General features: G+C 40.4%; 1 protein-coding gene and 1 non-coding gene across 11 annotated transcripts in view; one reads left to right on the top strand and one right to left on the bottom strand.

The window, feature by feature from the left end:
* The window catches only part of tle2a (TLE family member 2, transcriptional corepressor a), a 37,520-nt gene extending 16,259 nt beyond the window's left edge, over nt 1-21,261 (bottom strand). For 2 of the 10 annotated variants that reach the window (XM_058761800.1, XM_058761799.1), the window contains exons 1-4: nt 20,938-21,260; nt 13,199-13,717; nt 7,398-7,558; nt 387-450 (exon numbers count right to left, since the gene is read on the bottom strand). In XM_058761800.1, the coding sequence (XP_058617783.1) occupies nt 387-450; nt 7,398-7,558; nt 13,199-13,222 (249 nt within the window). In that variant the 5' untranslated portion in view covers nt 13,223-13,717; nt 20,938-21,260. Of the gene's footprint in view, nt 1-386; nt 451-7,397; nt 7,559-11,081; nt 11,214-11,809; nt 11,997-13,198; nt 13,758-20,937 lie in introns of those variants that run through there. The other 8 variants (XM_058761796.1, XM_058761802.1, XM_058761803.1 and 5 more) reach the window with 7 other exon arrangements.
* trnaq-uug (transfer RNA glutamine (anticodon UUG)) lies at nt 19,224-19,295 on the top strand. Its single transcript has one exon. It is a non-coding gene; the product is annotated as a tRNA-Gln (tRNA).
* Nucleotides 21,262-21,874: the final 613 nt, after the last annotated feature.

The raw sequence follows: 21,874 nt of genomic DNA, 5'->3' as shown, positions 1-21,874 counted from the left end.
AAAGACCCTGGCAATAAAAGAAGCCGGCCTGACAGCTGCCTGTTGTATTCACCAGCTCTGCCAAGAGCCCACGGTGTTGCTAGGCGACTCCCACACTAAAAAAATTATGAGCCAAGAAGAAAAAAAAAAGGGAGAGAAAGAAAACGGACAGAGAAAAGGGGTTAAGCCGTCTGCCAAGAGCAAATGGCATGCCAGGCACACATAGCTGCCATATCTGTGGGCACTGAGGCACATGGCAGCAGCTCTGAAAACTCATTCTCTGTGATGGATGAGCTGCGTTTGAAGGACTTCTGATTGAGGGCTGAAGAAAGATGTCTGCTGTTTGGATATGTGTTGCATCTGATGCCTGATGCAAAACTAAGTTGGGGTGTGTGTGTTTGTCTTACCATGACATAATGTCTCTGTATTTCTGTCTTCTCTGTGGCCAGCTTTTCACACTCCAACTTCAGACTGCAGAAGAAACAGAAAGATAGATATGTTTTGTTGGATTGGTTGAAAGAGCGATTCTGCTGGACTGTTTGGGTGTTCAGACATGCCGTATTGAGTTTTATTTATTGCTTTTTTGAATCTAAGATAAGTGGAGGTGAATGATTCAAAAGAGACTTTAATCATTTTATTAGGCGGTCTATAAACACTATAAAATTGATGCTGCCTTTCTGGCGAACTGCGAAAATGCTTTGTAAGAACTGACATAAAGAAATACAAAGACCTAAAGACAAACAGATATATAGACAGAGATGACAAAGACAAAAACAGACAGACAAATATAAAGACATATCACAGAAAGGGATAGGAACACAAACTGAGAAACAAGAAATACAATAAATGTAAAGCCAGATAATGAAGACAGAACATTAATTAGAGAAAGAGACAGACTGACAGACAGATATATAATATATAGACAATAGATTTACAAGAATAAAGAAAGACCTAGAGACAGGATTTAGACAATATAGACAAGATGTGGACAGACAGAAAGATATAGAGTAGAGACACAGATTGACAGATACACATAGAAAGTCAAACACAAGATGTAAAGAAAGATCGACAGAGAATGGAAGACAGACAGAAACTCAAGATACGAATAAAAATAAAACAGACACATATATAGAAAGACAAGACAGACAGATAATGAAGACAGAAAATTAATGACAGAAGGCCAGAAAGAGTCATACTGACAGATAGATATTCACTAGGCTATATATAGACAAGATTTACAAGACAGAAATAGAGACACATACAGATAAACAGATGATATAAGAGATATACAGAAAGACTCTAAAGACAGACAGACAGAAAGGGACACAGATACATATATAGAAAGACAAAGTCATAGAAAGACAGACAGAGACACAAACCAACACGTACATAGACATACAAGATGTACGAAAGACACAACAAAGAGACAAAGACAGACAGATGACTAGAAGTAAAACAGACACTCAAAGAAACAAAAAAAAAAAAAGAGATGCAAAGGCTGAGAGACAGACCAACAGCTATATAGATAGATAATGAATAAGACCGAAAATGAAGACAGACAAGAGGACAAACAGACATTTATAAGATATATAGACACAAAGCATCAAACTATAGATGTACACAACAGATGTGATAAACAGATAGACAAATAGATGCACAAAGACAAATTAATTAGATGTAAAGACAGACAAACAAAGAGAGACAGACAGATACCCCACACACACCAACATTGAATCCTCTACAATCAAACAGCACACTCTCTCTCTCGCTCTCATCTCTTGGCTGTATTTCAGCTCTTCACACACACTGACTTGTTTGCAGGCGTCAGATTTATGCGAGCGCGCAGGAGGGCCTGGGAAAATTAGAATATGATTAATACCGCAACATTACTGCGCCGCAACAGGTAATAACGGCACATCCGCTCTCCTTCACTGACTGCGCACAACCGTCGATAATTGACTCATTTATCACCGCGAGTGAGGAAGAGCGCAGAGGATGATGGGCGTGGGGTATGTGCGGGAAGTGAGAGAGGGAGCTGGGGAGGATTAAATTCATTCCCCTGCTAGAATTTATTACACTGGAATTGCCTCACTGCAAAAGTCACCCCCCGTCACAGGATTTCCGAGAACTGACAAATCTATCGGTGCGCGTTTCGCTGAGACCGTCTCTGCTTATTTATTTATTTCCCATCTCGCCTGAATGAGTTGGCCTCAATTATGCGATGCGGTGAAGACATCGCTCCCTTGTGCAAAAATCGTAGGGGAAGTTGGAGAAAACAGCATGACAGCTCAGAATATTGTCAGGTTCATTGGATAAAGATGCTAGATCTGTTTTGGGGCTTATATTTACATAGGTTACGAGATATAAATTCCATCATTTAAATTCTGCAGCGTCTCCCACTTGGGAAAAAGGGCGCAGGGAGTTCAGCGTGCCATGAGGCTGGAGTGGATTTAGAGAGGTAAATCAAGGCTAATGTGGAATTAAACTTCAAAAGGTCAAATCTGTTAAACGCAGGCACGACACCTCGACACGCAATAAACAACAGCAACTGGAAGGTTCTGCAAGTCCAAACAATCACTGATCATTAGTTCTTCTACCCCTTACAACAATTTACTATGTTAAAAAAAAAAAAATTCAATTCTGTCATTAATTACTCACCCTCATGTCGTTCCAAACCTGCAAGACTTATTCATGCAGCTGCCACGTTCAAGGCCCGGAAAGGTAGTAAGGACATTGATAAAATAGTCCATGCGACATCAGTGGTTCAACCTTAATTTTATGAAGCTATGAGAATACATTTTGTGCGCAAAGAAAACAAAAAATAATTACTTTCTTTTGGTTGAACCACTGATGCGACATGGACTATTTTAATGATGTCCTTGCTAACTTTCTAGGCCTTGAATGTGGTAATTGTGTTATAGAGTCAGAAAGCTCTCGGATTTCATCAAAAATATCTTAATGTGTGTTCTGAAGATCCAAGCTCTTACAAGTTTGGAACGAGTAATTAATGACAATTTTCATTTTTGGGCGAACTATCCTTTTAACCTTAGTAATCAGGTTGCAACTTGGTATTATTGATCTTAATGTCAAAGATTAGAAAAGTTGTTCCCATCTTTAATTATAAGTGGTGTACTTTTGATAACGCAAGTCTCTTTTAGCATGCATCATGGCGTTTGAACTTTGAATGGTTAAATGTGTGTTGGGTGACAAAAAATTTTCAGGTGTAATGCAAGTGCGAGAGGGTGCCAATCAAATTCTTTAATATTTTGTCTAAATAAACACCAAAATCAACCCAAAATGACATGGAATTAAGGCACATAAACAATGTACCTAAAGATTCCCACCTTAACTACTAAACCTCAAAACCACACAATGAAAAAGGGAGATAAAGAAAAAAAAGAGACGGAGAAAGGTCTCTTTCTTTCCTTGACAGCTGATAAGATGATCATCTGAACGTGCAACAAATCTGCAGGCTGCCTGCGCCACAGCAATCCTGCCAGCAAAGCACCATTATTTCAATATGTACACACGGGCTAACTGCACTTTTAATCATCTCGCACACCACAACAGAGTGAATTCATAACGACGACTCAAAGTGATGCGCCTGAATGAGATATCTGAGTGAAAAAGCAAATATTCAGTCTGACGGTGAGGAGTATCAGTCCAATTAGAGAAAGTGAGGACACTTCCTCGCAGATCTCATCTTCATTTGCCATGCCTGTGCCTCATTAGTAAAAGCCCTTGTGTCTTCTGTATTCTCGTAGTGCTTTTTCATCTCTCTGCTTAAAGCGCACGCACACATAGTGATTAGTTAGTGAAACAGTCCAGTTCAGAGCTAAATTAAACCCCATTACTGCCAGAGAAAGGATTGATGAAGGTTTTGCCTTTGCGGCAAATTTGCATTTTCGGCACTCGCAAACTCATACACTCTTTGAAGCCTGAAATGTGCTCTATCCTAGTGCATGAACACAGATGCATTTTCACGCATTCAGAAATTACAGATTTATAAAGTAACATAATTACATGTTGCATTCTCAGCATTGCCACGGAGGGCGCTAATGGTTATTTGTTAGGTCAACAAATGTCACAGCCGTAGATGCATACTGAATCCTGTCATACTGAAAATGTCATTTTTGTCTACTGAAAGTTTTTAAGAAAGACGTTTCGTCAACTGAACAATCGCCATGTTGTTACACAAAAGTACAATCCACTGAACCCACTTTACTTCTATTTCTCACAGCCTCATCTTCATTCCTGTCAGAAATTATAGCCTATACGGTGCAACACTGACTAAGGTCTATACTGCTGAACTGTTAATCAAGTTAAAAACAATGGCGTATAATGGTTAGCGTGTTTATAGCTAGCTACCTGAACAATAGCACAATGCACACACAACCGTAATGCCATAAAACAAGGCCATGCCCACGTTATTCCACATGGTGGAAACTAAAACAGCACTGTCGATGCAAGTATACAGCAAACATCTCTGATGAAAAACTCTGTCAGACACACACCGACATTAAAGCGCAATTGCGAACCAAACCACCCACCACAAACACATGCGCTTAAATACACACGCGCTCGATGGGGGAATGCCGGGCCACACACATACAGATGTATCCAGCAAAGCAGACCTAAACCACAAACCCCAGACTGCATCATAAAGATGCCTAGAATCCACTAAAAAGTCCACTCTGTCTGGGCACAAAGAAGGTATCCTGGGTATCAGCGCAATGCTGTTTGTGTGCGGGTGGCTGTCTGTGGGTTGGCTGTCTTTATGTCTGAGCCATTGCAAACCCAGAGGACACATTAGCAAGGTAGGTGAGCTGGTGTGTGTGAGCTTGTGTGTTTGGAAAAGGGCAGGGCAAAGCAAGAACTACTGTAATGAGAACCTCCGGTCTAAAGCTCTCCTGTCTGCTGATTAGAGGCCTTCTACACAAAAAAACACCCAAACCTAAACACACGATCACGAACACGCAGAGACATACGCAAAACATGTGCAGCGCTGCAAGCAACACAGCATGGTAGCACCGTATGGAGCAGCTCTCTTTGTTATGCAGTTCCTGCCCAGTTCACATTTCCTGCCGGACCTTGCACTGTAACCTGACCTCGGCCTAAGTGTGTTTCTCACATAGACCAGCGCCCACACACAAACACACCTCTCCCCAGCTCATCTTGCCAAATCTCTTTAGCTCTGACTCTTTCCTGTCCTTTAATCCAACACCAATCAGCCTCCAGACACAAATTACGAGAACTAAAATTAAAATCTAAGCCATGCCACATATAGCCAAGAGCTGTTTGTGCCTGTCTGGCGGGTCCCGTGTGTGCTTGCCACGTTCTACCTGGAGCGGGACCAGCTCTGTGGCAGGAGAATTCTTTTGGGAAATGCCGCATCTGAACACCATGGGAAGGCCTCTGCTAATCTTGTTGTCTGACCTAAAGAAGATCAGCGATTTCAGGCTTCACATTGTGATGCCTCACGAAGTGCCATTCAGGGGCTAATTACAGTGTTATCAAGAAATTTAAGTCAAACTGTAAAACCACCCATTGACTTGAACTCACAATGTTTGACATTCAAATTATAATGCTGCTTTGTTGTGTCGGAAAGATGGTATTTACAGGATAAGCATACATTAGCAATACTGGCTATAATTATGAGTGGGGAAACTCTGGATTTTCTTCGAGCCCCTAAGTTGAGTTGGAGAGCACATCAATTAGAACCTCATGGGAGAAGCCAAGTGGTATTGATCATAATACTTGTCAATCTTGACTATAAGCCATAGTATTCAGACAGTTTGTGCACCACTGATGAAAGATGGTGATAAAACTTGCCAGAAAATTCCACTGTTTTAACCGAATTATGAGGCATCAGGCTCACACATCTAATCTACATTTCCCATCGCTCTCTGTGGCAGCATGAGAATGAAACAAAAGCATCAATTGCACACCTAACGCACATCTTCTGCTCTTTGTTTTTGTCGCTCTAGATGGGAAAAAGGAAATATAATGGAAAAGTAATAAAGTGCCCACATTGTTCATTCAATTCAGACCAAAATCACACTGACAATTAATACTGATTAACAAGCATAACTTGCATGAAGTATTTGCATACCGTACTGATAGGATCTTACATTATTTTACTAAATGCAAATGCAGCTTATTAGGTCTTGAGCAAAGTATTAAACTTATGTTGAAATGCTGTAATAATAAACACCCAACAAGAGAATTGGCTCCTGCTCTATATCGATAACAATTGTGCAGGTGTTTGGTCCTCTGCATCAGGCTTAAGCCAGATTCATTAGATATCCAAGCAACAGCTAACTGCAAAAAGCAAGAGCAGATGAACAACTCTTAAAAACTGACTGGGACACCAATAGAGGGCTGTATTATCCATTCAATTCATTTAGAAGGGTGCGTAAAGTAACTGCTTCGCTGTTGGCTTCTGGGAAAGATTTTGAACAAATTCAACCACAACTATCCAGGCAGATATAAGTGTAAAACCAGCATCCATCAGCAGGGCTGAACTGTGTTTGTACAGAGGATTTTTGAGCTTATTTGACTGAACTCCGAAGGCGGGAACAGAAGAGACCTAACAATAGGAATGTGGGGACTGGGTGGATTTGCCGAATCTGGCATGAGGAATCAAAGCTGCAGCCGTGTGAAGGCTTGCCAGTAATAAGGAGGGGTGTACGAGTGTGCAGAAGGGGCACGGACTACCATACCAGAGAGGATGCCAGCAACTACCAGAAATCACACACGGGTCGTGCCTGGTCTGGCCACATTCCTCAGTCTCAGAGTACACATCAAACACATACCCACAGAATCAAAGGCGCATGTGTGCGTTATGAGAATGTGGTGGGCCTTTCCCATTCAGAAGCTACAGCAAGGGATTTCTGTTGAATACTAACAAAATTCTATGCCCTACTTGTTAAAAATTCCAACCGGTGTTGAATAAAGGCATCCAATCCCACTCCTGGAAGGCCAACTTTTAGCAATAACCTCCCTGGAAGTTTCTAATAATCCAGAAGAACAGTTCAGGTGCATTTAACAACTGTTAGAACTAAACTCTGCAAGAGAATGGCCCTTCAGGTGCAGAACTGGACACCCATGGTGTAGAAGGTTGATCAGAGGGATGGCTAGCTGTTGGGGGTCAGTCATCTTGATCAGGCTGGTTAGAGCTCACACACATCTTTGGGAAAGCACAAAACTAGCAACCACAAGAAAGCAACCTGACAACCCTAAACACTGACATTTTAACCTTTTTTATAGCCCAACAAATTGCACTGCATCAGGAATTCTGCAAAGACGCCCTTCCATGGGTTGACTAAATTACAGGCTTGGGAATAATCATTCTTGATAATACTGACATTAGACATCTTGGAGCTTAGCGCATATATGTATTAGAAAGGGGGTTGTACCTGTGATACTGTGTCTGCAGGAACTGGAATTCCTCCTTTATGCGGTCCAGGGTCTCGGAGTAAGTGAGTTTCAGAGGTTGGGTCGACCCCGATGCTGCAGCGGCCGCAGCTGCTGCTGCAGCAGCTGAAGCAGAGGACCCAGGGGGTGGTTGCAAAGGTGCCTATGTGGGAAAATAAAGGAGAGTTAGCATCTGAATTTTTTATTTTTTTTAAATGGATGAAAATCCAACTGTCGGGCCTAACGCATGGACCTGGATCTGTTAATCATTTCAACACTTATAATGAAACTCGGCTTAAAACAGTGAATTATGTGTTCTTCAAAAATCAGATGATTCATTCAGTGCAAACATGATTTGAGGAACTCATTGCACAGAGGTCTGCGAACATGATAGAGAGTACTGTGCACATGGCAGAAATGAAGGACACTGATGAAAGACAAGCTCCCCAGAACGAGAGAGAAAGCAATGAAAGAATGAGAGAGGATGGGGGTTGGGGTAGTTCCATGACATAGGCTCCATTGTAAAGGGATAAAGCATTACAGACAGATGCGTGTCTATATCACATTGATTGTGGGTGTGCTGAGGACGGGGGATTGGGGTGGCGACCATGCTCACTGCTAGAATTAAGACACTTGTTTAAAATTAAGCATGGATTAGAAGAGGGCGCAAGAAAGAGGACCCCATCAGGGTGGGACTCCACCAAGCTAACTGAATTCCGCCAGCTCCAGCAATTAGGAGCTTGGCCTCAGGGTAATGCAGACAGACAGGCAGACAAAAGCCTATGTGCTGTACAGTAGGGCCTGTCCATCCGCCTGCCTTCAAGCACTTCTGCTGACGAAGGTCCTTGAGCCCACGACTGCACCTCACAGGGGTTCTCGCACTTCTCACGGGAAACTCTTCTTCTAATGAGCTAAAAGAGGGGAAAACCGCCAAAAGGGACATGATTGATCAAATGTGAAAGTGCATAAAGCCCCATTACTTCAATTAGCATGGAGCATTTGGTTTTGACGGTAGTCGCATTTACTGCCAAGCACTTGAGTGGCTAACCGTTGGCAAAGTGTCATAGGGTGTTATGAGCATGTGTGACCTGCATTAACACTGTAAAGGCCTTGACTTAGCCAAGAGTTACTTAGAAAATGAAAGACACAGTACATGGGCAGTTTAAGCTTAAAGCTGGTCTTGGAGGGATGGGGACACAGATGTAGCTGCAAATATCAAATGGGGGGTGGAGAGTGTCTGTGGGTGAAAGGGGTCACCCTATGTCGGGGCACCAGGCTTGGAGTACTGGGGGGTGTTTGAGGGGGGGTTGGACTGAACTACACAGGGAGAATGGAGCCTCTCGGCCTTCGACTCATGGGAGACACGGCGCATTGTTAGAGACTCTAACGAGCTCCTCTCTCCAGCCCTGCATTTCAATCTGCTGTCCAGATCCCCGGGCTCTCACAGCTCTGGCCTAGCAGGGAGCACACACACACACTACAATTACTCCTCACAGGCCAAAGAAAAGAGTCTGGAGAACAAGAGGAGGAAGGCCATTTGACGGGGGGAGGCGGGAGGAGGGGGGAATGACACTTGGCTCTATTCCCTTCTTCCTCTTTATCTCCTCTCTCTCTACCCCACCCAGCCTCTCACTCTGATATTCACCTCTTTTTATTTAATTTTGCGTACAGGTGCAAAGAGACTTCCGGAAGAAAGAAAAAAGGAATGACAAAGAGAGCAGGCCTTCGCTGAAAGGCTGAGACCAAAGAGCGAGTCGCATGGAGCTTTTTGGAGACTCAATGTTCATTAATTAGACATTCAGGTTTCCGAAACCACAGTGTGTCACCACCTCAGAGAGACCATTATTGTGGTTCTTTCTATGTGTCCGGTCTCAATATGGCAACCATTTTAATTCAGTGTTCTTATAACCTGCTTCTCAGGCTAAATCGGCTTGTAAATCCTCCGTGCAACTTTCCTTGATGGTTGTCACAGTAAATGGTCCGCTTGACCTCGACAGTTTCACAACAAGGGCTTAACCTGGCATGGACCTGGCAGGGCATTGCGGGCCACTCTTGTCTTAGCGAGAGTCACAGAAATAGTAATCTGCATTATGGAAAAACTGATATAAATCTTATATTATGCCATGCATACGGGTCACAAAAGGAAAAGACAGCTTGAGGCAGTAATGACTTCTATCATGGCAAAATTCTCTCCATTTTGGACCAGTGAAGAATCGCAAAGAAGTTCTCACATGACCTCTAGTAAGGGACAGGTCATGATAAAGTTGGAGTCTGCTGGAAATTATAGCTTGAGCTGTCTAGATACTATGAAAAGCCCAGTCTATAGATTATAGGCATGTCCAAGTCCGTTTCTTTACCACACTCACACTGCGTCTTGGAAAGTGTGAGTGTGCATGCAATGTTTTCATTTCTTCTCCTCTAATTACATGTTTTGTTGCATCAAACCATAATGATCTCAAATCCCCATGCCCACCCACTTACAAAGACACTAAACGAAGAAGAAACTGCTAAACACTACTGCGCCTATGTCCACTGAGCTGTCCAAACCACATCTTCTTTCTTTCTGTCAGAGGTCTGGCTGAGGGGCCTACACGACTCCCACATGGCTTGCATCCGAGAATTGCTATACAGCCTGTGAAATGCTGTGGCCGGCCATGATGACCAACATCCCAAAACCTGTCAACACGGTGGCCTAACCTTTGATAAAGCTGTTTCTGCTTTCACACACAAATCTCTTGGAAAAAACGGACCACATGCTTGACGTTTCCATTCCCAGAGAATAGCTACGGAGCACAATTTGGGATTCTCCAAACTCTTCACTGAGTTCATTGTTTAAATTAGAATGGTGCCTTAAAAACAGTTGTATATTCTCTTTAGGTGTCTTTTCACAAGGAGCCAAGTGAAGCCTCTGAGAACCAGCAAGCCTGCTAATTATATCATGTTTTTCCCTTAAAAAAAATAAAGCTTTCACATAAACATCCACCCTAGGAAACGGGGTGGAGAACAACTGAGGCTAAATATAATTGGAATGGACTTTCTGTATCTCTGAACCATTTGAAGAAGAACCTCTTTTTAGGTCTACACACAAATCCAAGGAGCCATGCGATGCTTTCCGCAGCAATGTTTGAAGTTCCGGCATTGTATATGAAATCTTTCGACTACAGTGTCAACAACCGGCAGGCATTTGCATTTTAAAGAGCCTCCCAGGGAATCTGACCTAGGCGCGGCCTTGTTTCATTGATTCCGTACTCTACGGCAGCATGGAGCTTTAAGGAATGCCCCAGTAATCCCTTACTTAGACGGGGGAGGGGATGTGGGGTGTAGTATGGTGCCAGGCACCTGTTTCATTAACATCACATCTTTTCTCTACCCTCTCCGCAAGCTCGTTATTCAAATTTCCCCGCTGTCAGGATACATTAGCGGCGCCGCGACGTTGGCTTGTCAGCTGTGGTAATTGCTCTAGGTGCTTCCTTTATGAGGTAACCTGCAGCCTGTTTGTTCTTTCGGTTTCAAAGAATTCCATGCTTTCTCCCAATGACTTTTGCAAACTGAGGGTGACTTGGCTGAGGGTGCCAAGGCATGTGCCATGGCCGGAATGGGCCATGCCCTGATTTCACTTGGATTCCTCTGCGTACAGAAGGCTGGAGGAAATGGGAACAGCGTCAGGGAGGAATACTGAGAAATACCTTACATAGGAAGGATAGTGGTGCTCCTCTGCTGGAGACGTCTTAGCTGGAGCAGATCCCTCCAGAAGCCAGAATTAGGACCAATCAGCAGGTGTCAGTAGGCAATTTGTAGGAACTGCCCACTGTTTCAACCTGCCGATTAAGATTTTCCACTTGTATGACAATGTAAAAGTAGTCGTATGTAGCCTCACATGTAAACAATCCAGTTTTTTTGTTTGCATTTCTCAAAAGCAATATAAATACAGGTGCAAATCATTTTCTCTCTTTTATCTGAACACAAAAACCTTATTTAACCCCATAAAATATAGGTATGACTCTCTCTATTAGCCTAAAGTTAAACTGTGTACAACAACCACTTACTCTCCCATTCAGTGTTAAAAGCTCTTTGAAAGCAAAAAACTAATGGATGGACTGACTAATTAGCATGAAAATTATTGTCTTGGTTAAGAGGGGAAATGAAGAGAGATTTTTGACTGAAGCCATCCCTTCATCAAACAAAAGGTTTTGTATTAAATTGCTTTTTTTAAACAAGATGATAATTTTCGAATGAATTAACCTTGTTCACACGCTGAGGAATGAGTGGGTTGGTTCTGTCTGTGTTTCAACCTCTTTATTTAACGCATACGGTCTTATTCCATTTTCATCAAGATACACTCACTCATAATTGACAAAATTAAATATCTGTGCCATAGTTAATCTCTCTTCAGATTTTTTATATGGATACTTACAGGTTATATCTAAAAACATAAAGCTATGATTTGGACTGAAGAAGATCTCTTATTAAGATGATGAAGCATAGCTGTATCACATCCCAACCACCTCTTCATGTTTCGAGCTGTTCAAGGTGAGTGGAAAGAGGCCGTATCCAGAACTAGCTGGGTGCCCTGGAAAAACAGGTTGGACCAATCGATCATTCTAAAGAGAAATAAGAAAAGAACCGAGCAACCTGGTCACTGCAGAGCAACAACTAAAAGGGGTGGAAAACCAAAATACTTCACCTATGTACCGCACATCTCCTTCAGATCACGAAATTGCACACCCCAGTGGAATCTAGTTTCCATCCCTTAGGAAATGAATGTCAAAGCATTCTTAGGGAAGGTTGGGGGTGCTGGGGGAGGGGTGTATGGCGACTGTAGGGAAACCTCAGGAAGGATTTTAACACATTGCTTGATTCAATCAGTCCAGTGTTTTCAGTGATAACTGACATTTATTAAATAGCGGTCGACCAATATGGGTTTTTTAGACAGCCAATACGATAACCAGAGAGCAGGGTGACCAAAATCACGCCCGATATATCTGTGATACAGGCTTACATTTAAATTATAGCAATTGAGATGTACACTGAAACCATACATTGTTTCCCCAATATTTGCTATAATACATTGTGCACTATATATTGACAGGACTTTTGAACTATTCTGACACGTCTAACGCACATATTAATCGACCAAGCAATGCAATTATCGACCGATTAACTTTAAAAAGTCCAAACACTGGCTGATTTATTGGCCTAACTGATATACCACGAATACTAAAATCCCAACTAGCTTCCTTTAGGATGCCTTCTGCTAAAGACAACAAACAAAAATAGCATATGGGGAAAAATGTTAACTTAGAGCATAAGGGGAAAAAAAAAATGTATGACTAAAATAGCTGCATCAAAGGATGGTCTCATTGGAGGTTAATGCAGTACTGAAATCTGAAAAGTAATAAAACTTTAATGTATGAAAGGTGAAAAGAAGTGTGGCACTCTTGCAACTTATAGTACATTAGTGGTTAAAACAGCAGAAATGCAGAGATCTGCCTACAACATGAAATGGGGTACAATAACAGTAACATAAAGGGGAAATAGTATCCTTTAAGCACATTGATTAAATTGATCGCATTGGTTACCTTCTATTTAAAAACACATTTTAGTGTGGCTTGATTTGATCTAATCGTGCCCTGATGAGTAGCACTTCTCGGCCAACTACAGTTTCACAATCCATATGAACGTTTAACCAAAATAATGAGACAAAGGGTACAAACAGACTTTGTTTTAGCCTATATATGAAACGTACAAAAGCGCATTGCGCATCAAGCAGACGGTCATTTTACGGAGTAGTAAGGCAACTTACCGAGGGTCGATTCTGGGGAAACATGGTGAATAACGGGTTCGTTGCGGTTTGGGGGTCTTCTGTTTCGGTGCAGCCTTAAATGTTGTTTCAGAAGAGTTTGCGCCTTTCTGTGGGACTCAGAAGAACATTTGGCCCTGTTTCGGCGGCGCCAGGCTCGGCTCGCGCATTCCTCGCTCAAGACTCCCTTTGTTCTGCTTTATCGCGCGATATAAGATGCGCCCAGTCCGGTATCGAGTCCCTCGCTACGACGCACCTCCAAATATCAGAATGCACGCGTTCGGGCCTCAGAGCTCCCCCGCCCTTGATGTGTTTTACTGATGAAAATAATAAAGAAACCAAGTGGATGGCCAGCTATCGTGCTCCCAAGACGCGACACTCAACGCAGCCGCAGCTTCTTTTGTCTGCTTCTCTCTCTCTCTCTCTGTCTCTCTCTCCTCATCCGCTCCTTCCTTTCGGATCCTCAGCTGTTTTTCAATGGGACATGCGAGTTGTTTTCTTCAAGAGAAACGCATGCCCCCCCTGTGCAAAAAAGAGAAGGGGTTTGGCTTGTGGTAACCAGAAGCAAAGAGTTAAATTCTCAAGTTACGCTCATTTCAGGCTGCGGTGGGAGTGGGAACCCATAAGACGCATGGATTGATCTGTTCAGTACTGTATTTGTTTATGCATGTGGGTCAGTGACAAATAAGGATGCCTTGGGATAGTTAAAAGGAGGTATCCTTTATAAATTAGTTCGTGGCATGGAAATGTGGTTTTTGTGTTTGAGGGTTTCATCCAGTTTTTGAAAAACATTTATATCATTTTCTACAAATAGGTCTATTCTGATTTAATGACTCCACAAATGCTCAGTTGTGTGACTATCAAGAAAAAGTACTACAATACACAACATCGAAATTAAGATTGGTTGTGGTTACCCCTTTTAAAATTAATAAACAGTTTGTTTTCATATTAAAAAGTCTGTGTATGTGATATTTTAGGTTTTCTTGTCACATGACAACAAAATGGCTACCATAATCTTGTTTACACCACACTAACCTAACAAAAGTTTTTCAAATATTAATAAAATTAGAGAGTCTCCTTGTTTTGATGCTCCTTTTGAAGAAATAAACTATGTCATTGTCAACATTTAAACTTTATACTGAGAGACTGTATTTAATTTTGATGAACTCTGGACAGATACACCACCTAAAATTTTACTTTAAGCCATTTAAGAAAATGGCTTATTTGAAAATAAAATGTATACTGTTTTTAATGTATTTTTAGTAGAACAATTGTGACCCTGGAGCACAAAAGCAGTCATAAGTAGCACAGGTATATTTGTAGCAATAGCCAACAATACAGTGTATGGGTCAAAATGATTGATTTTTCTTTTATGCCAAAAATCATTAGGATATAAAGTAAAGATCATGTTCCATGAAGATATTTTGTAAATTTCCTACTGTAAACATATCAAAAGCAAATTTTTGTTTAGTAATATGCATTGCTAAGAACTTCATTTGGACAACTTTAAAGGCGATTTTCTCAGTATTCTGATTTTTTTGCACCCTCAGATTCCAGATTTTCAAATAGTTGTATCTTAAATCAAGGGAAAGCTTATTCAGATGATGTATAAATTTCAATTTCAAAAAGTTGACCCTTAAGCATCACGTCATTGACGTCAAGTGCAAAAGTCCAAGAAAAAAAAATTGTTTTGGCTACAATGATCCAAATGAATAAGTCTACTAAAATCTCCTCTGCACGAAATGTTTAAAAATTATATTTTGTGATGTAGTTTAAATATAGCACCCCGTCTCTGTCGGCTATTCACACGTTCCCTTCACATTGTCTAATTTTATGCACAGGACTTCGATTGAAAAATAAGGGTGCAGCTAACTGTACAATGATTGAATGAAATCTCCACGTGGGGTTTGACCCAGCCACAATCAACACTGGCTGCTTTAGCCAATCAGCGCCGAGAGCGCCCCACGTGGGGTGCGCTGACCGCTCGCTGATTGGCGCGCGTCACAATTACAGAACCCCAAACGTCAGTCAGGCGCTCAGAGCGACCAAGAAACCGTTTAACCCTTTCGGTGCGCGCGGTGGAGACATTTGAATTCAAATTTCTTTTGTGATGTAAAGCAGTTTTTTTCTCTCTCTCTTCTCTTTTTTTTATTACTTTAAATCGCTTTGCATTGTTTCAGGGCACCCACAATGAAATCCCACGGCTAGTGGTTTAAAACGAGGGCCTATTTCCTATGTAAATCACTTTTTGTTTAGGCCACCAGTCTCTCCATCTGTTTATGAAATATCTTGATTTTGAAGATTCCTGAGATAGTCCGTCCGGCATTAATTTTTTGATCTTTGATCTCGAAGACACATGAAACACAGCTTCGCTATAAAGATAACATGCTCCGGGGGGCAATAAGAACTAGTGTGTGACCTAAATCAAATCTCTTGTGTGTGTGTGTGTGTGTGTGTGTTGCTTTGGGTCAGGGAATACAGCTTAATAAGCTTACAAAGGCATTATCGCTAAGGAATATCTTGAATAAATTGTTCAGATTTGCTTTTTTGACAAAACAATATGAACGACAGTGGTTCTCAAGCACCGCTGTGACATAAATAATATAATACGTAAATTCTCTTTCGGTGTGCAAAAACCCAGGAGACATTTATTAGTATTCCAGTGGCGTGACCCCTTTAGCTGGGCTCATAATTAGAGAGGCAGATATTGAAAAAGCAATTTTCCCACTGTAGAAATCACTACCTGGCAGCAGTGCAGCTAAAAAACAGAAAGAAGGGATGCGGAGGAGGAGAGAAAATAGAGGGAAGGAGGAGTGTAGAGGGATCTGCTTAAAAGAGAGATACAGATTTAGAGGATGTATGGGGACTGGAAGGGGGAGGGTCATTATTGCCATTTTTCCCATGAATTTTAATACACAGAGCAGGTCTCCTGGCCACTACGGTCCATATGTATTGGAAACAGTCATAAGTGAGCCACATATTAGAGTCATGCTGCAGGACGCCAGATATATGATGTTTTGGTGTGTGTGTGTGTTTGTGGGGAGACAGAAAAAGGAGTATTTTAAAGCTCGGAATTCTCACAAGTTTTACAAGCAATGGTCAATATCTCTATTTTTCAGATCAGACGAGAGGAGCTTTCCAATGGAGCCAAGAAAACTGAACAAAAGACATTTTTATCCCCTACAATGTTTGACATTATTTATTCCACAGCTGTCCCTCGCAAGTAACAAACTTGATCAATGATCTTCCCCTGTAATTCACTTTCACATGCAGCCCACACAATATTGCACCAGCACGGATATGAGCATTTTGAAAGCTAAACAGAAAAGACCAACATGTTACTTGCTTCGTTACTAGGAAAATATGCTTTTAGCATTGAGAGCTGGCAGTAGGGTGAGTATTTAAAGAGATAGTTCATCACAAATCAGTGACTATGATAAACATGGAAAACTTAGAAATGCACATGCTTTTGAAAAAATGTATAAAATTTTCAACTTTTTTTAATTTAATGAATCTAAAAATGTCATGGTGTAACCATCAAGTTAAAGTGTGTGGTGTGTGTCTGTGTGTGTGTGTGTGTGTGTGTGTGTGTGTGTGTGTGTGTGTGTGTGTGCAAATATCTTACTTTTTAATTTAAATAAATATCTTCGTTATAACATTATTTGATGTTATATTTAGTAAAAAATAAAAATAAATTAAAAATTAATATTAAGTTTCAGGGGAGTTGCACCACATGGCATTTTACCACTTGAACTAACCTTGTCAAAAAAGTGAATTATCTGATATTTTAAGACACATCTTGACCTTGACAGTCACAAGGGTCCTCTTTATGACATTATTTCCTGTTTTATGTTTTATAATTCATTATATTTTAAAAGGCTTTTTCATCATGAATGGACAATTAAATCACCATGATGTTTTTTTGTTTGTTTGTTTGTTTTTAACTTTTAATTTATATATATTTTTTTATAAATATATTTATTATAATTTTCTATTTTACATATATATATACACTGTATATGAATGGATAGATACTAAATGCATTTTTGATCTATTTTGGAATGAATTAAAATAAAATAATCTTCAAAGTCTTCTGAAGCGTGGCATTATGTGCAATGAACACACCAAATGTAAGTCATTATTTGCTGAAAATCATTTGCATTTCCACACATTGAAATTCAGCACAAATTAATGAGATGTCATTTACTTATATATTCTTTTAACACATACTGTTGCTTTTGGTTTCCCTTTCTCTAACATACAGTTTCCATGGTGGATATATCACACACTCGATTGCAAACATACCTGCACACATATATCAAACTGACAGCGGCGTTTTCACATTCTCCAATTACAGATCTATATTTAGAGCAGAAAGGGTCACTTATTCAGTGGCGAAGAGATAATTTGTTTGCATTTGTGTTGGTACTTCGCTCTTGGTGTGACACTTGTAGTAGCCTACTTGACTATCTGCTTAAGCAATTGTTGCAATACATGCGCTTAAAAGATGTGACCTTGCTAAGAAAACACTTCATATCAATGAGGCAAACTCTACTTTGGGAAAAACTCGACTAAAGAAAGAAAAGGAGACGTAAGTAATCAGCCTGCCAGAACTGAGCACAGAAAAACTAATGGATGAATGGTAATGAGGGTCTGCAGGAGGCCTGTGAGTATGTTGCCTGGCCAGTATGGAGGTGACTGACAGCCAGACAAGGCTATGCTGTTGTTGTGATCCCCTCTACACACACACACATACACACAAACACACACCCCTCACAGACAAGCCCCATGTCAGCACGGAGACGGCAGGCTGATTTATTGGATTCTCCTCCCCTGGGAACCCCCCTCCTACCCTCTAACTCTCCCCCATCCATCCATCCATCCATCCCTCCTCCTCTTTCCTGCTTTCCCCAGGGGGAAGAGAAGGGGTAATGACCCACATCAGTATCCACACACACACACACACACACACACACTGTCATTCAAGCACATTTGCACCCTTCACAGGATATCGAACTTCAAAACACAGGAACCAGAAATTCCACCTCACTAATTATTCAAAGTATAATTAAAATGATTCATACCGACAAAAATGCTGCTTCAACCTGGAACCTTGCATATACAGAGATATGTCTCTATAATCATAGACGTGTATCAATTATGCTCTTGGCTGCCTGTCAGTTCTTTCTTTATTCGAATAAATTCATATCCATTTTTATATTGACAATATAAAACACATTTCTTTTAATTGTTATTGTATTTTTGACATTTTAATGAGCCAACTGTGTGATGACATTTTCTTAAAACTGTCTTAATTACATTGGCCTATTGCAAGTAAAGATGCTATGCTAAAATATTAAGTTTTTCGTTTGTTTGTTATAATATATAGATTTTTAAAAAAAGCCTAATTTGTGTTGTCATTGTCGCAATCATCGCAAATATCCTAATTTGTTTGCTTGAATAAAGACTGCAATCATTGAAATAATGAGAATACATCCCATATGTGTCACGAGCGCCGGCTGCCCCCTTCAGTTCAATCGCGGTATTGCAAAAGTGAGGGCGTCAGATTACTATTAAAATTCATGGAAGAGGCGTTATAGTTTGATGAACATGTTGACCGTGGGAGTAATTGCAACCCTCACAGGTTGCTCTGTATTTTTCACATAGATTTTCACGGTTGGTAAGTCTTCATCTCGAGCACTTGGCAGTACTATATGAGCTATCAAGTTTGATAACGTTAGCTTTAGCTCGCGGATTTCACGGTCTTTTGTTGTTGTTGTTGTTTTGCGCGATATAGTAATTTTAACGCAGTTTAATAACTTTAATAGTAAGGCAAAGGGATACATTTTGTACTTGTTGAATGAAAAATCAACATGCATTGTCATTCAGAGTTGGGAAGGCACGATAAAACGTTATCTCAATAACATATAGTGTGTAACTATATTTTATACGCTAGAAGTATAAATAGATTTTGAGTCATGTTCTATTTTTTCAAATATTAAAGCGTGACTGGAACATTGGTGCACGTGGTTCTATGGTGTAATGGTTAGCACTCTGGACTTTGAATCCAGCGATCCGAGTTCAAATCTCGGTAGAACCTGATCTTTTTTTCCCTTAAAATATCATGAATAATGATATTCAGAGAAACAAGCAGAACTCAACGAAATTAGTACGTAAACGATTAAGACAGCAGAGCGCGTGCATGGTCCATTACTAATTCGATGGCTAGCCTATAAATTACTAGCATAGCCTACTGTGAAATATATTTTTAAAATAGTCATTTTTAACCAAATGTTTTGATTTTTGAAATCGTAAACGCAACTTATTATTCCATAATAAATATATAAATTATCGTATGCTACATTGTGACTATGTAACATATTTCAGCGAATGTCCATATATCATCTCAGGAATGAATACAGTTAAATTGTATTTTAATTGACGTTCAAGTAAAAATATCTTGACGTTTTGATAGTCTGACCGCAGAAACGTTTGAGGAATAACTCCTAAATAATACAGCAAAATAAAACTCCCACCGAAGCATAGTTTTTAGGATTTAGTCATATGAGAGTTAAGGTGTTATACTTTAAATGTCCAGGAGGAGTCAGTATATTACATATTACGTACATGTGGGAAAAATATATATATATATATATATATTTTTTTTTTTTTCCTACTACTGTAATATAGAAATCGTATATGATATAATTTATTATTATTATTAAAACATATTTGCAATTTCTTTGTTTATAAATCATTTCACCTTTCAGGACATACCCAGATGGACCCAAAGAGATGTTTTGTCAGATTTAATGTCTGGAATAGCTAAGAAACCCCTGTGTCCTGTTGTTTTTCATATTCCCTCTGCCATTAACTTTTTGGATCTTAAAATACTCAATTTGTCTCCTCTCTCCAGCCATAGTGCTCATATTTTCCCCCTTTACCCACTATCTGCAGCCCGCTTGGCAGGTTAACAGACCCTGTATTTTCCAGGCCTGAGCCACTGCAGCCCAGTCCAGATGTCTCTTGTGGATCCTCTGACCTCACCGGGAGGCCAAACATCCCCTTAGAGTTCATGACTGTAATTTGAAAGTATAAAATTCCAAATTTATTAACAGCAACATTAACACGTATTGACCACTACATCTTTAGACAGGAGAGTCTGAATTAAGTTCATGAAGTGTACAACCGCCCAATGTGTTGTCCCTGTTATAATTCCTCACAGAGCCGCAGAGAACAGCAGCAACAGTGAGCGAGTATAAATATATAAACCCATCGAGCCGGTGGTGGGTATGGCCGGGAGCCAGGCATCGCTGACCCCTGAGCTGAAAGAAGTGTAGCATTGTCTCTCTGGGCCTCCAGCTCTGTGCATTTAAAAATGAACAGCAGATCCTTTCTGGATTATTTGCTTTTGCCAGGCTATGCCACATATGACTCAGAATTACTACACCTTCCATTTTTCCTAAAGAAATGAGGCCTTTTTGGGCCTCTATAGAGTATAATAATTTTAGTATGTTCTTGTAGCTGTTTGGATGTGTTTATAAGGAGAAAATGAGAAAACTTGACATTTTGAAGATGAACAATGGTGTGATAAGTTATAGGCTAGTACCAAAGGATACTGACATTTCAGAAGCATATTGTAAACAATTTAAAAAAAAAAAACTCCACAAAAACGCACTCACCAATAATGATTTAAAGCGATAGTTCACCCAAAATTGAAAACTCTGTCATTAATTACTCACCCTCATGTCGTTCCAAACCCGTAAGACCTTCGTTCATCTTCGGAACATAAATTAAGATATTGTTGATCGAATCTCAGAGCTTTCTGACCTTCCATAGACAGCAAAGATATTACCACGATCAACGCACAGAAACGTAGTAAGGACATCTGTAAAACGTCCACGTGATATCAGGGGTTCAACCTTAATTTTACAAAACTACGAAAATACTTTTTGAGCGCAAAGAAAACAATAATAACAAAATTTATTCAGCAATTCTTCTCCCCGATTTACCGTCTTCCGCCATTTTGGAGAGTGCCTCAACGCGTTGTTTAAGTTCAGAATGCGCACGCTGTCTACTGAACGTAAACAGCACTGATTACGTTCTGGGGTACTCTCCAAAATGGCGGAAGGCGGTAACCCAGGGTTACCGGTTTGGAACAACATGAGGGTGAGTAATTAATGACAGAATTTTCATTTTTGGGAGAACCATCCCTTTCAATTGTTTAATAAATTCAGCGCTCTATATGTTTCTGATTGGTCAATTTTGCGGCATTCAACGGTCAGATATTTCCTAATGTTTGCTTAGCAACGTTGTATCAGTCTGCTCAATGGTGGAGCAGACACATCGTAGCAACATGAAATGGGAGGAGCTAATAATAACGGACTCACGCTGTGTTTCCTGCAAACGTGACTGGCGCCATTACGTCCGAGTTATCGATTGTGGTGAAACCAACATTGATATTCAGGTAAGTTTTTACAATTATTTCAGAAGGCATACTGAGCGCAAAAATAAATGGGAGTAAAATCAGAACTGCCATTTGGAGGAAACATCAAATCGGAGCCGTTTTTCAAGGAAAACGACGTTAGAAAACATGAACGCCGTCAAATAAAACATAAAAGTAGCCAATGTAATATCCACATTTTTCCTGTGTTTTAAATTATGGGAAGCACTTCCGGT

The sequence above is a fragment of the Onychostoma macrolepis genome, chromosome 22 (genome assembly GCF_012432095.1).
Source record: "Onychostoma macrolepis isolate SWU-2019 chromosome 22, ASM1243209v1, whole genome shotgun sequence".
NCBI lineage: Eukaryota > Metazoa > Chordata > Actinopteri > Cypriniformes > Cyprinidae > Onychostoma > Onychostoma macrolepis.
The sequence above is the reverse complement of the archived record's forward strand: the minus strand, read 5'-3'. Positions and strand labels throughout refer to the sequence as shown.